General features: G+C 37.2%; 2 protein-coding genes across 2 annotated transcripts; one reads left to right on the forward strand and one right to left on the reverse strand.

The window, feature by feature from the left end:
* The first annotated feature begins 6,166 nt into the window (after positions 1–6,166).
* Positions 6,167–7,043, forward strand: LOC125043327. The gene is made up of 2 exons (XM_047639405.1): positions 6,167–6,212; positions 6,355–7,043. Exons 1-2 carry the CDS (start codon positions 6,204–6,206, stop codon positions 6,850–6,852), a joined length of 507 nt encoding a protein of 168 aa, XP_047495361.1. The 5' UTR covers positions 6,167–6,203; the 3' UTR covers positions 6,853–7,043.
* A 2,992-nt stretch (positions 7,044–10,035) lies between these two features.
* LOC125043125 lies at positions 10,036–10,551 on the reverse strand. Its single transcript, XM_047639077.1, has one exon. The coding sequence runs from the start codon at positions 10,549–10,551 to the stop codon at positions 10,036–10,038; it is 516 nt and encodes a 171-aa protein (XP_047495033.1).
* Positions 10,552–12,573: the final 2,022 nt, after the last annotated feature.

A 12,573-nucleotide genomic window follows, 5' to 3' on the forward strand; every position in this document is an offset into this window, starting at 1 on the left:
AACACTCCATAATACACACACACACACACACACACATATATACATATATATATACATATGTACATATATACATACATGTATACATGTACATATGCATATACTTACATATATATGTGTGTGTGTGTGTGTGTGGGTGTGTGTGTGTGTGTGTGTGTGTGTGTGTGTGTGTGTGTGTGTGTGTGTGTGTGTGTGTGTGTGTGCGTGCGTCTGTGTGTTTAAATATATATATGTATACATATATATATTATGTAGACACATATGTATATATTATATTATATTATATATATAGTATATATATTATGTAGACATATATATTATATTATATTATATTATATTATATTATATTATATATATATATATATTATGTAGACACACACACATATATATATTATATTATATTATATTATAGACACATTATTTACATTATGTAGACATATATATTATATTACACACACACACACACACACACACACACACACACACACACACACACACACACACACACACACACACATATATACATATACATATAAGGTGACTATTCTGCCTGGGCAAAGAGGTATAGAGAAAGTGCTTTGTCCGAAGGAACAAATCCTCTCTCGACAAATCCAGTTAAGTCTAGAGGAAAGACGAAGCTTAAGATGGAAGATGTCAGGATTTAGGAGAGAAAGGCGGAAAAGGTACCCTTGCCAGTCGCCTACGGTCTCTCCTGATTATCTTTTCCTGGTTTATTTTTATTAACTTTTTTTCAAGAACTGCGCGAAAATCCAGCTTTCCTTTTTTATTCTAATACTGACTTCCCAGTTTACAATTACAATGGGTTTTACTATTTACTAAAGCTACCTTGTGCATATACAGTACGTAGCAACGTAAAGAGCAGTCACTTAAAAAAGGTACACTTTTAAGGCTTATTTTTTATTTATGTTTAAAGATACAGGAAAAAGGCTACTGGGCGGGGGACCGAGGACGGAGCCCCCGGCTAGGAAAATACTGTGATTGGTTATAGGTCCGCTTTTTTTTTCTTTCTTTCTTTTTATACGGCGATATTTGTGGATTTGTAGGCCGTCTTGTTGACTGGAGTAACACACACAAACACACTAATCGCTTTGGTAATACGATAGGGTACTCAAAGAAAACCGCTACTGTTTTCAATATAAATATTATCATTATCTTTATGACTTATTAAACATCAATGTTATAATGATTACTAATGTTTAATGATGTTTTGTCATTATCATTTTCAGCACATCCACATTTTTACTTTTATAATTAATGTCATTATTATCCTTTTTCCCATACAATTAGTATGAACATGATTATTATCGTCATTGTTATACTAATGACATCATTGTCAATATTTTAATCATTATCACTATTGTCAGTATTGTTAATACTATTTTCATAATTATAATCCATACTTCCAGTATTACATTTCCTATAATTTCTTTACTTTTCGATAATTATTAGCCATTATTAGAAGGAATATTACTACTTGTTATGAATTAAAAATAATAGTGTTAATCCCTTTCTCGTAGTTAGCGCCGCATTCAGTGATTATATATAAGTGTACTGATGACTAAGAAAGAACACACGCTGATTTCATTGAATAAAAGTCGGTAAATATTGGTCTTGGTTCTGTGTTGATATATATATTTACTCCTTCTCGGTATGTTAACACTATTAGTGAGATGTAAGATGATGGAAAACCTTTTAAGAATATTCAAGGTTAGATGAGAGGAGAGACAAAGTACAAAGTATAATTTCTCACGAAGATTCTTGTTTGCGTTCCAGATCATGAATTCGGTCACACAGCGTCTCTGTCTCTCTGTCTCTCTCTCTCTCTCTCATTCTCTCTTTCTTTTTTTCCTTCTCTCTCTCTCTCCCTCTCCCTCCCTCCCTCTCTCTCTCTCTCTCTCTCTCTCTCTCTCTCTCTCTCTCTCTCTCTCTCTCTCTCTCTCTCTCTCTCTCTCTCTCTCTTTCTCTCTCTCTCTCTCACACACACATATTAATAATCATAAAGCAAAATAAATATGTAAATCACAAACACCATCACAACAAATAACAAATCACCTGCATATTAACGTGGCACTATAGAGAGCAATTCCACACCCCAAAATAAGGAGGAGGAGGTACAGCAGGAGGAGGCAAAGGCATAGCCTAGGGCGTGGGAGAGGCAGGTGACCTCGCCACACCCAAGGAACCATCGCATCGTGACGGTCGCCTCCTGCCGTTCGATATTCGTGTCTTTATTCGTGTGTCGAATTCCGAATACGAAGAGCGAACGTTCGTTTACGTTGTCTCGTTCTCCTTTTCTTTCTTATTTCATTTGTTAAGGCTCTTTTCTTACTCACTCGTAACTTTGGTTGTCATGTTACTCTTCCCATGTTTTTGAGAGACGGGATGGTTGTAAAATGTTTGGTGACGTGCTACTGATATGTTAGGTTCTTTACTTTATATCACACACACACACACACACACATATGTGTGTGTGTGTGCATGTGCATGTATTATCAGCATCATTATTATAACTGCTATCATTATCATTGGTATTGTTATTGCTATCATTGCTGTAATTATTATTATTATTATTATTATTATTATTATTATTATTATTGTTATTATTATTGCTAGTATTCTGATTATTCTCATTATCATTATTATTATTATTATTATTATTATTATTATTATTATTATTATTATCATTATCATTTATCATTATCATTTATCATTATCATCATTATAATTATCATTATCACTGTCATCATTATCCTTTCATTATTACTATCATTATCATTACTACTACTACTACTGTCTTAATAATGATGATGATAATCATCATCGTTACTTTGAGTAGGCGAAGATATACGTGGCAGGATGGTGAAGACAGATGCTAGGTTGACTTGGTGGCATTAACCATAGGGTAATAATCACGAAAAAAATATTATTCGGAAATGTTGCATTCATGTAACCACCACCAACCTTCCAGGCGTATTTTCGCTTCAAGAAAAGAAGGAGAGAAAAAAAGAAGGAAAGAAGAAAGAAGAGGAAGGTTATTCGATGAGGGAATGAACGAAGAGGATTGAGAGGAGGATAAGAGGAAGAAATAGGAAGGATAGTCATAATGACTGAAAAGAAATTAGGAAAAAAAAAAAAAAAAAAATAAAAAAAAAAATATATATATATATATATATATATATATATATATATAAGAAACTCACAAAAGAAGAGTTTGGTTAAAGAAGGGAGGTGGTGGAAAGAGACAAGCGAAGAAGGGATATGAAGAGATAAAAGAAGAAAATAGGGGAGAAAGGATAATGGCAATAATAAATGAATAAACGATAGACGAATGTTTGGATGGTTACTACCTAGAGGCGTTTATATAAGTCTACGTGGGTAAAATATACCCAAAGCGTGTTTACGTGTCGATTTCACAGAGCAAGAGGCTTTCCGCAGCAGCTCGAAGGAATTGCCTTTTCAAGCTCAATTTCCTTGGAATCGGCCTTTCTGATAAGAGTCCACGTTCTTGCGCCTCTCATTCTAATGTCTTCTTTCAGATTTTTTTTTTTTTTTCTTTTTAACTCGAGAAGACAAATAATTCTGGTTCACGGTTCACTTTGTTATTTCGCTGAATATAGCTGCGCGTATTCATTTTTTCCCTCGTTGATAATAAGTTCAATGCATGTGACTGTTTCTCCCATCGCTGATAAGAAATCTTGTGCATTTTCGAAATTGTCTGAGGAGCGTAGCGTCGTCAACAAAGTCGTCGTCAACACACACACACACACACACACATATATATATACATATAGGATATATATACATATATAAAAATTCATATATATATATATGTGTGTGTGTGTGTGTGTGTGTTATATATATATATATATATATATATATATATATATATATATATGTATATATATTTACAGCGTATATATACAGCATAAGCATATATACACGTAAACTTATATAAAATGAACTGTATACATGCTATATATACATAAGTACAAGAAAGAAAGAATAGGCATTCACACATGCACACATTCCCCGACGGCCACACTCACACACACACATATATATGGATGTATGTGTGTGTGTGTGTGTGTGTGTGTGTGTGTGCGTGTACATATATAAACACACACACGAATATATAACGCACACTAATGTGTGTGTGTGTCAGCGTCTGCAAGTATCTACACAGAATGATCATCTTTTTACATAGATCTTAGCACCTTACTGAGTCAAAATGGCAACAAATAATAGCTTGACCACAAATGTATATCGGAAGTAGTTTTAGTTGTTTATGATACCCTTATCTCTACTAAATGCATAATAAACAATGGATCTATGTTTCTACAATGTATTCTTATTAGTTCATTATTTTTCTTTCTGTTCCGTACACTTCATCACTTCGTTTCAACACCCTTTTGTTCTTGCTCGATTACTTTTTATAATTTCATTATCATTGTTTCTCTCTACGTCTGAGTAATATTGACTCATCTTATTTCTTCGTCTGTCGTTTATTCTTTATTATTATTATTATTATCACCATGCTGTTATTGTTATCATTACTATTATCCTTTCTCTTCTATTCCCTTCTTTTATCTCTTCGTATCCCTTCCTCTTCGTTAGTCCTCCCACCTCCTCCCTTTTTTAATCATTACTCTTCCTTTGTGATTAGATTTTTATTTTTTCTAATTTCCATTCTGTCATTATCACTATCCTTCCTATTCACATTTTTTCTTCCTCTTATCCCCCTCTCAATCCTCTTCCTTCATTCCCTCATCGAATAACCTTCCTCTTCTTTCCTCTTTCCTTCCTCCCTTCTTTCTTTCTCTCCTTCTTTTCTTGGAGCGAAAATAAGCCTGAAAAGTTGGTGGGGGTTACATGAATGCAGCATCTCCGAATATCTATTCGGAAAAAGTATATATATATATATATATATATATATATATATATATATGTGTGTGTGTGTGTGTGTGTGTGTGTTTATTTATTTATTCGTGAAAGTTATTCTATGGCTAATATTACCAGTATGTCAACCTAGTATTATTCTTCACCAACCTGTAATGTACATCTTCGTCTAACGATATTAATGACAATTATCATCATCATCATCTTGATATTAATGATAGTAATGGTAATAATACGAATGGTGATTAAAGTAATAATAATAATGATAATAATAATGATGATAATAATAATGAAAATAGTACTAATGACAATAGTAATAGTAATGGCAATAGTAATAATCCTAATGATAGTGAAAACGATGTCGATAATGCAAACGAAAATGATGACGATAATAACAATGAAAAATAATAGTAATAATAAGGATAACCATTATAATTATGATAATGATTATAATAATAATGATAATGATTATAATAATAATGATAATGATTATAATAATAATGATAATGATTATAATAATAATGATAATGATTATAATAATAATGATAATGATAAAAGATAATATCATTTATAGCAATGTTAACAATGATATCAATAATGAGGCACGGAACCCGTCTCAAAATAACAGGCAGGATTTCGAAGTACTGCAACGCCTAGCTGCATGAAGGTTCTCCTCAGAGAATCTATACAACGCACACCAAATAAAACAAAAACTTGGACTCGCTATCAAACAGACAAAAGCCTAGTGATGCCATAAATTGTACACTCAATTAGTTATTGCTCTAGTACCTTTTTCCTCCATCTTAGGAAAATTCCTTATCTCATTGATTTTAAGAAACGTTTTTATATCATTAGGTATATAGAGATATGTGAAAGCTAAGTACATCATACCATATTTTATTTCTCAAGTTACGTCCCTGCATCTTTCTAGTACTCACCTATTTGTGATTCTTTTGCTGTTTATCGGATCATATATAACGTAGATTATTTTGAATATGATATATTTCGGAATGGTACCTATCTTCAGAATGTTTGCTCTTCTGGTCCATCTTAAAACTACACTTCATATCATTGAGTTTATGTATATGATTTATACACACATACTGTATACATATATATACTCAGGTACATTACACTCACACACACATATATATGTATGTATATAAATAAATACGGCTCCGCCCAGCTGTGACGTCACCACGATGGGACTACTTAAGGACCGTCCGTCCTGGTCTCGGCACCACAAGTCTTTGTACACCGTCTGTACACCGCCAACCACCATCACCGCCATGAAGTCCGTAAGTAAATCTCCCGTGCTTTTGCTCTTCAAGTACCCAAGGAACACGAATCCAAAGCCAAATCCAGATGACGATAGACTTAACCAAAGCACACAGGGGGACGTCCCCTCTCTTTCGTGTCTCACAGTGCCTTTTCCTGCAGATGCTGATCCTGTCCGCCCTGGTCGCTTGTGCCGCCGCCTCACTGGTGGTGCCAGGGCCCGTGGCAGTGCGTGCCCCCTCCCACGACTCTGCCATCATCCAGAGCCACCGTCTGGGCGGCAACTTCGCCTACTCCACCCACGAGGCTCACGCCTACGCCGTGCAGACACCCGTCATCGGTCAGCGTACCGTACCCGTCGGCGTGTCCTACCACCACGGCGTCCCCGTTGTCAAGACCTCCACTGACTACATCACCCACAAGATCCCCCAGGTCGCATACACCTACCCACAGGTCGCCGTGCAGGCTGCCGTACCCCAGGTCGCCGTGCCCCAGGTAGCCACCTACGCCGCTGGTCTGCCCTTTGCCGGTACCTACGCTGCTGGTCTGCCTTTTGCCGGCACCTACGGCGCTGTGCCCTACCCCTACGCCGGCGTGCCCTACCCCTACGCCGCCGTCGTCGCCGCCAAGCCTGATGAGACCGCCGCTGAGGAGGCCTAAGATGGCCCTGTGACTGGATCGTGCATGACGCTTCCCGTCCCCCTGTCTCCTTCTGCTTCTTCCTTCCACGGCCGATCCTGGCGTGGCCGCCCGGCGCAGCGACAGAGCCTTCGGGTTGGTCGCTGCGCCTAGTATAGCTACGGTGTACAAACTTGTGTCAGAAAAATAATACTAAATTAAAATATACATAAGACCACTGAGAATCTATATCAAAACATCCCTCTTGCGCACATTATACCGAAACTATACTTGCAGTGTCGCTTTCTCCGTTTCTGGCTTTTCAAGCCTCTATGTCCATATTTTCCTTTTTTTCGATATCGCCTCTTTTTTCTGTATACACATCTATTCCTTTACTCTTTTGTTTCGATCCGATTTTTTTTTTTTTTTTTTTTTTTTACATCGATGATAACGACTATGATAGAGGATAACAAAAGTAAACAGAAGTGTCAACAGTGATGACTTCATGTTACAATTCGAATCATGATAATGAAAATAATATCTAATACATTACTTTCGATGATAACTATATCTACAGTATGCCTGCAGAAGCTGCAAACGTGAGTAATTATAATGTACCATTATTAATGTCAGTGACAGTTAAGAAACACTATAACATTTATTTCTGACTTCAGACCACCACTTAACAATACAGAACACGTCATAATACCTCATGATTTACATTTTGCATTTACTTACGTTAACGTATTTGTGTCCATGTGCATATGAAAATTTATCGCCCTACGTTTTTCAATGTGTACCGTTTCTACTCCCATATTACCGCCCCCCACCCTTGATTTCTATATTCTGTGTCGTTTCTCCTTGCATTTGTAGCCCCAGGTTATCGCCTTCCTTGTGTTACATGTCCTTGCATTGTTTCCTTCTTTCCTTTTTTGCCATCTCCGGGGTAATGACCCTCTTGTAGCCTCTTTACTTTTTTTACTGCCGGGTTATCCCGCTTCCATACCCTAGAACTTATACTGTTCTTTGCTTATTTTCGCCTCCCTTTGTTTTGCACATCCTTGCCCTATATCTTATATCCTTCTTTCATTTGGCTTATTGTCTCTCCTTTCCATGCCTCTGTAACTTTCTTCTTCCGTTTGTATACCCAGGTTATCACCTCCCTTGTCATTTTCTCTTCCTTTTCGTCCGTTCCCTTAGTGTTCCCCTTTTTTTCCCATGCGTCTGTACCAGCAATAAAGCTCTCAGTATTGCAATATTTGCTCTGCAGGATTTTTCAAAGGAGGACCACAGTGTTTATGTCTCGACTTCAACGAGCAGCTCGAAGGAATTGCCTTTTCTGTTGTCTTTCTTGGAAATGTTCAACCCGAGAACCAATATTTCTTCTAAAGAAGTTCTGGTTCACAGTTCATTTTTCCCTCGTTGTTGAATAGCTCAACGCATGTAACTGTTTGTTCTATGGGTAATAAGAAATGTATAGATATTATCGAGACCGGTCAAAGACATCTCTTCTATTGTGAAGATATTAACTTTCATTCATACCTTTTATACATTTGTCAACATGAATGCAGGATAATGTGAAATCTTGTGCATCTTCGAAGTTGTCTGGGAGATACACATACATAAGCATAAATAGACTCCTATTTATTTAATATGCATACGTGAGTTAAAAGAAAGAAAAGAGATTCACACATGCACACTTTCCCCAACGGCCACACACGCGCGTCTAACCTAGGCGAAGGTGAGTTGGCTGTAATGACTTTCTTTATAAGTCTTTAAACAGTTATCATGATGGAACTACAATAGTTAATTCAATTAAAAGTCCGTTATGAGTGAGGGAAAGGCACTAGGTTAACGAAAGTTAGGGAATGGTTAATATTAAATTATTAACGAAAATTAGGGAATGGTTAATATTAAATCTGAGGAACGAATTAAAAACTAAATAGAAGAATACTGAGGACCTGCGTCACCGTTCGTCTTGCATGACTCGCTCTTCGCTATTACCTATTTACTTCCATGGTTTTAGGATCTTAATTTCTTGAAGGAAGGATGACTAATATTTTGACAGTCCCTCCACGCACACACAATCAGGCATATTCACACGGACACAAACATACAAGTAAATAGCCGATACTCGTCATCTTGAAACGCACGGTACCTGCACGGCGTAGAGCGTGTTGGTCCAGTTCGCGGATCAGCTGCACGATCGCTTATCTGAGGAAGAAACGGAGGAGGAAATGCTACAGATGCGTGGGAAACTGGGGGACGATAAGGATAACGGACAAAAAGAAAGAGAAAATGTCAAGGTGATAAACCTGGGTATACAAACGGAAGATAAAACATTACAGAGACATGGAAAGGAGACAATAACCAAAAGGGTTTTTTTAACAGAAGTTTTCACAAAGGGAATATATGTGTAACATATGCAAACATACGCAAAAACACAGGTTGGCATGCACACACGGACACATACAATAATGTAAATAAACAAAAAAATGTAAATTATAAGGAATTATGACGTGGTGGTCTGAAGTCAGAAATATCTTACAGAAATCAGAAATCTCTTTTATAGTATATCTTAATTGTCACTGACATTAGTAGTGGCAGAAGTGTTTATAATTACTGCCTCACGTTTACGCTTTCTGCAAATACACTATACTATGATCAAAAGTATATGTATTAGGTATTATTCTCGTTATCATGGTTAGAATTTTAGTATGAATTCATCACTATTGATACCAGTTTATTATAATTATCTTCTATCGTGGTCGTTATCATTGATGTAAAAACAAAATGGACAGTAACATGGAAAAGAAAAGGAACAGATGTGTATACAGAAAAAAAAAAAAAAAAAAAATGGAAAGAGGCGACATCGAAAAGGAAGCTATTGACATAAGGTCAGTCATGTTAAGCCATAAACGGAGGGAGCGGTATTGCAAGTACAACATATGATATTGATGTGTTAGTTTGAAGTTTCAGTATTATCTGATGTGCAAAAAGAAAGTTTGGGCAAAAAAAAAAAATATATGGATTTATGTGGATTTTAATTTGGCATTATTTTTCTGACACAAGTTTATACACCGTAGCCATACAATGGCACAGCGACCAACCCGGAGGCTCTGTCGCTGCGGCGGGCGACCACGCCAGGATAGGCCGTGGAAGGAAGGAAGCATAAGGAGACAGGGGGACGGGAAGCGTCGTGCACGATCCAGTCACAGGGCCAACTTAGACCTCCTCAGCGGCGGGCTCATCAGGCTTAGCGGCGACGACGGCGGCGTAGGGGTAAGGCACAGCGCCGTAGGTGCCGGCAAAAGGCAGACCAGCAGCGTAGTTGCCGGCAAAGGGCAGTCCAGCGGCGTAGGTGGCAACCTGGGGCACGGCAGCCTGCAGGGCAACTTGGGGTACGGCAGCATGCACGGCAACTTGGGGCACGGCAGCCTGCACGGCGACCTGTGGGTAGGTGTAGGCGATCTGGGGGATCTTGTGGGTGATGTAGTCAGTGGAGGTCTTGACAACGGGGACGCCGTGGTGGTAGGAGACGCCGACGGGCACGGTGCGCTGGCCGATGACGGGTGTCTGCACGGCGTAGGCGTGAGCCTCGTGGGTGGAGTAGGCGAAGTTGCCGCCCAGACGGTGGCTCTGGATGATGGCAGAGTTGTGGGAGGGGGCACGCACTACCACGGGGCCTGGCACCACCAGTGAGGCGGCGGCACAAGCGACCAGGCCGGACAAGATCAGCATCTGCAGGAAAAGGCATTATGAGACACGAAGGAGAGGGGACGTCCCCCTGTGTGCTTTGGTCAAGTCTATCGTCAGCTGGATTTGGCTTTAGATTCGTGTTTCTTTGGTGCTTGAAGAGCAAAAACACGGGAGGTTTACTTACGGACTTCATGGCGGTGATGATGGTTGGCGGTGTACAGACGGTGTACAAAGACTTGTGGTGCCGAGACGAGGACGGACGGCTCTTAAGTAGTCCCATCGTTGTGACGTATATATATATATATATATATATATATATAATACATATATGTATGTGTATAAATCATATACATAACCTTACAGAAAAATAATTCTGAAGGGAAATTACCATTCCCTGTGCTAGGAAATATGATTTGAAATTCAAAATGATGTACGCTATATACGATCCGATTAACGGCAAAATAATAACATAAATGAGTACTTGAAAGAAGCAGAGACGTAACTTTTAAGGCAAACCATACACAAAAAACGTGGTATGATATATTACGCTTTCACATATCTATATATTTTCATCATTGTAAACACTATCATCAGTCTTGTTATTATCATATTTTATAATTTTCATCATTATTGTTTATCATTATCATTATCAATCATTATAATTATCATTATTATTGTTATAATTACTATTATTATTATCCTAATCTTCATTTTTGTTATCATTATCACTGTCATTTTCATCATCGTTATTGTTTTCATTACCAATATCATTATTATTTTCATTATTATTATTATTATTATTATTGTTATTATTACTAATATTATTACTATTATCAATATGATGAGGATGATGCTAATTTTCATTAACATCACTAGAGGAAGATGCACGTGACAAGGTGAAGACAGATACTAGGGTGACATACAGATTATAAAATTATATTCATGAATAATTATTTTATTTTTCAAATAGGAAGATACTTTTCGGAAATGCTATCAGGCGTATTTTATCTCCTAGGAAAAGAAAGAAAGAAAAATAAAGAAGGAAGGAAGGTAGGAAGGAACAAAGAAGTGGAAGGCTAGTCGGTGAGGGAATGAAGGAAGAGGATTAAGAGTAAGAGGAGAATAAGAGGAAGAAACTTTGATAATAACAGAAAAGAAATTGGGGGAAACGAAAAAAAGGGTCATTGCAAAGGAAGATCTTGGCTGAAGGAGTGAGGAGGTGGGAAGAGACGAGGGAAGAAGAAGGGATATGAAGAGATAAAAGAAGAAAATAGAGGAGAAAGGATAATGGTGATGATGATGACAATAACAGCATGATGAAAACAATAATAATTTAGGGATAAAAGATAGACGAAGAAACAACATGAGTCAGTAAAACGAAAATATAGAATGAGAGAAGGATAATGATAATGAAATCATAAGAAAAAAGAAAAAAAGTTTTATAGGAAGAATAAATGGTGAAGAACATTGAGGCAAGGAAAGAGCTAATTAATTGTAAGAGGTTGAAACAAAGGGATGAAGTGGACGGAACAGAACGAAAAATAATGAAGAATGGTTAAGAGTACATTGTAGAAACATGGATCCACTGTTTATTATGCATTTGATAAAGATAACTCTGTTATGAATAAGAAAACAACTTCCGATTTCATTTGTGGTTAAGCTATAATTTGTTGCCATGTAAATAGGCTACCATTATATGTGCATACATGCACCCAAACATATATGTGTATTATATATTCGCGCGCGTATTTATATATATATATATATATATATATATATATGTGTGTGTGTGTGTGTGTGTGTGTGTGTGTGTGTGTGTGTGTGTGTGTTTATGTGAGGACATACACATAAGCACACACACACTCACGTACGAATATATGTATATATGTATATATATCTTCATATAAATTTGTATAAACGCAAGCGGGCAAATATAATGACTGACAGGGGATATAATCCTTACCTTTTGTGTACATCAAACGAAAATAAGTCATTAAATAGGAGTACAATGGGCAGAACGGAGATAATGAAGGAGCAAAAGTTAAAAGACTTATAAGGAAAGTC

This window comes from Penaeus chinensis, chromosome 33 (genome assembly GCF_019202785.1).
Source record: "Penaeus chinensis breed Huanghai No. 1 chromosome 33, ASM1920278v2, whole genome shotgun sequence".
Lineage (NCBI taxonomy): Eukaryota > Metazoa > Arthropoda > Malacostraca > Decapoda > Penaeidae > Penaeus > Penaeus chinensis.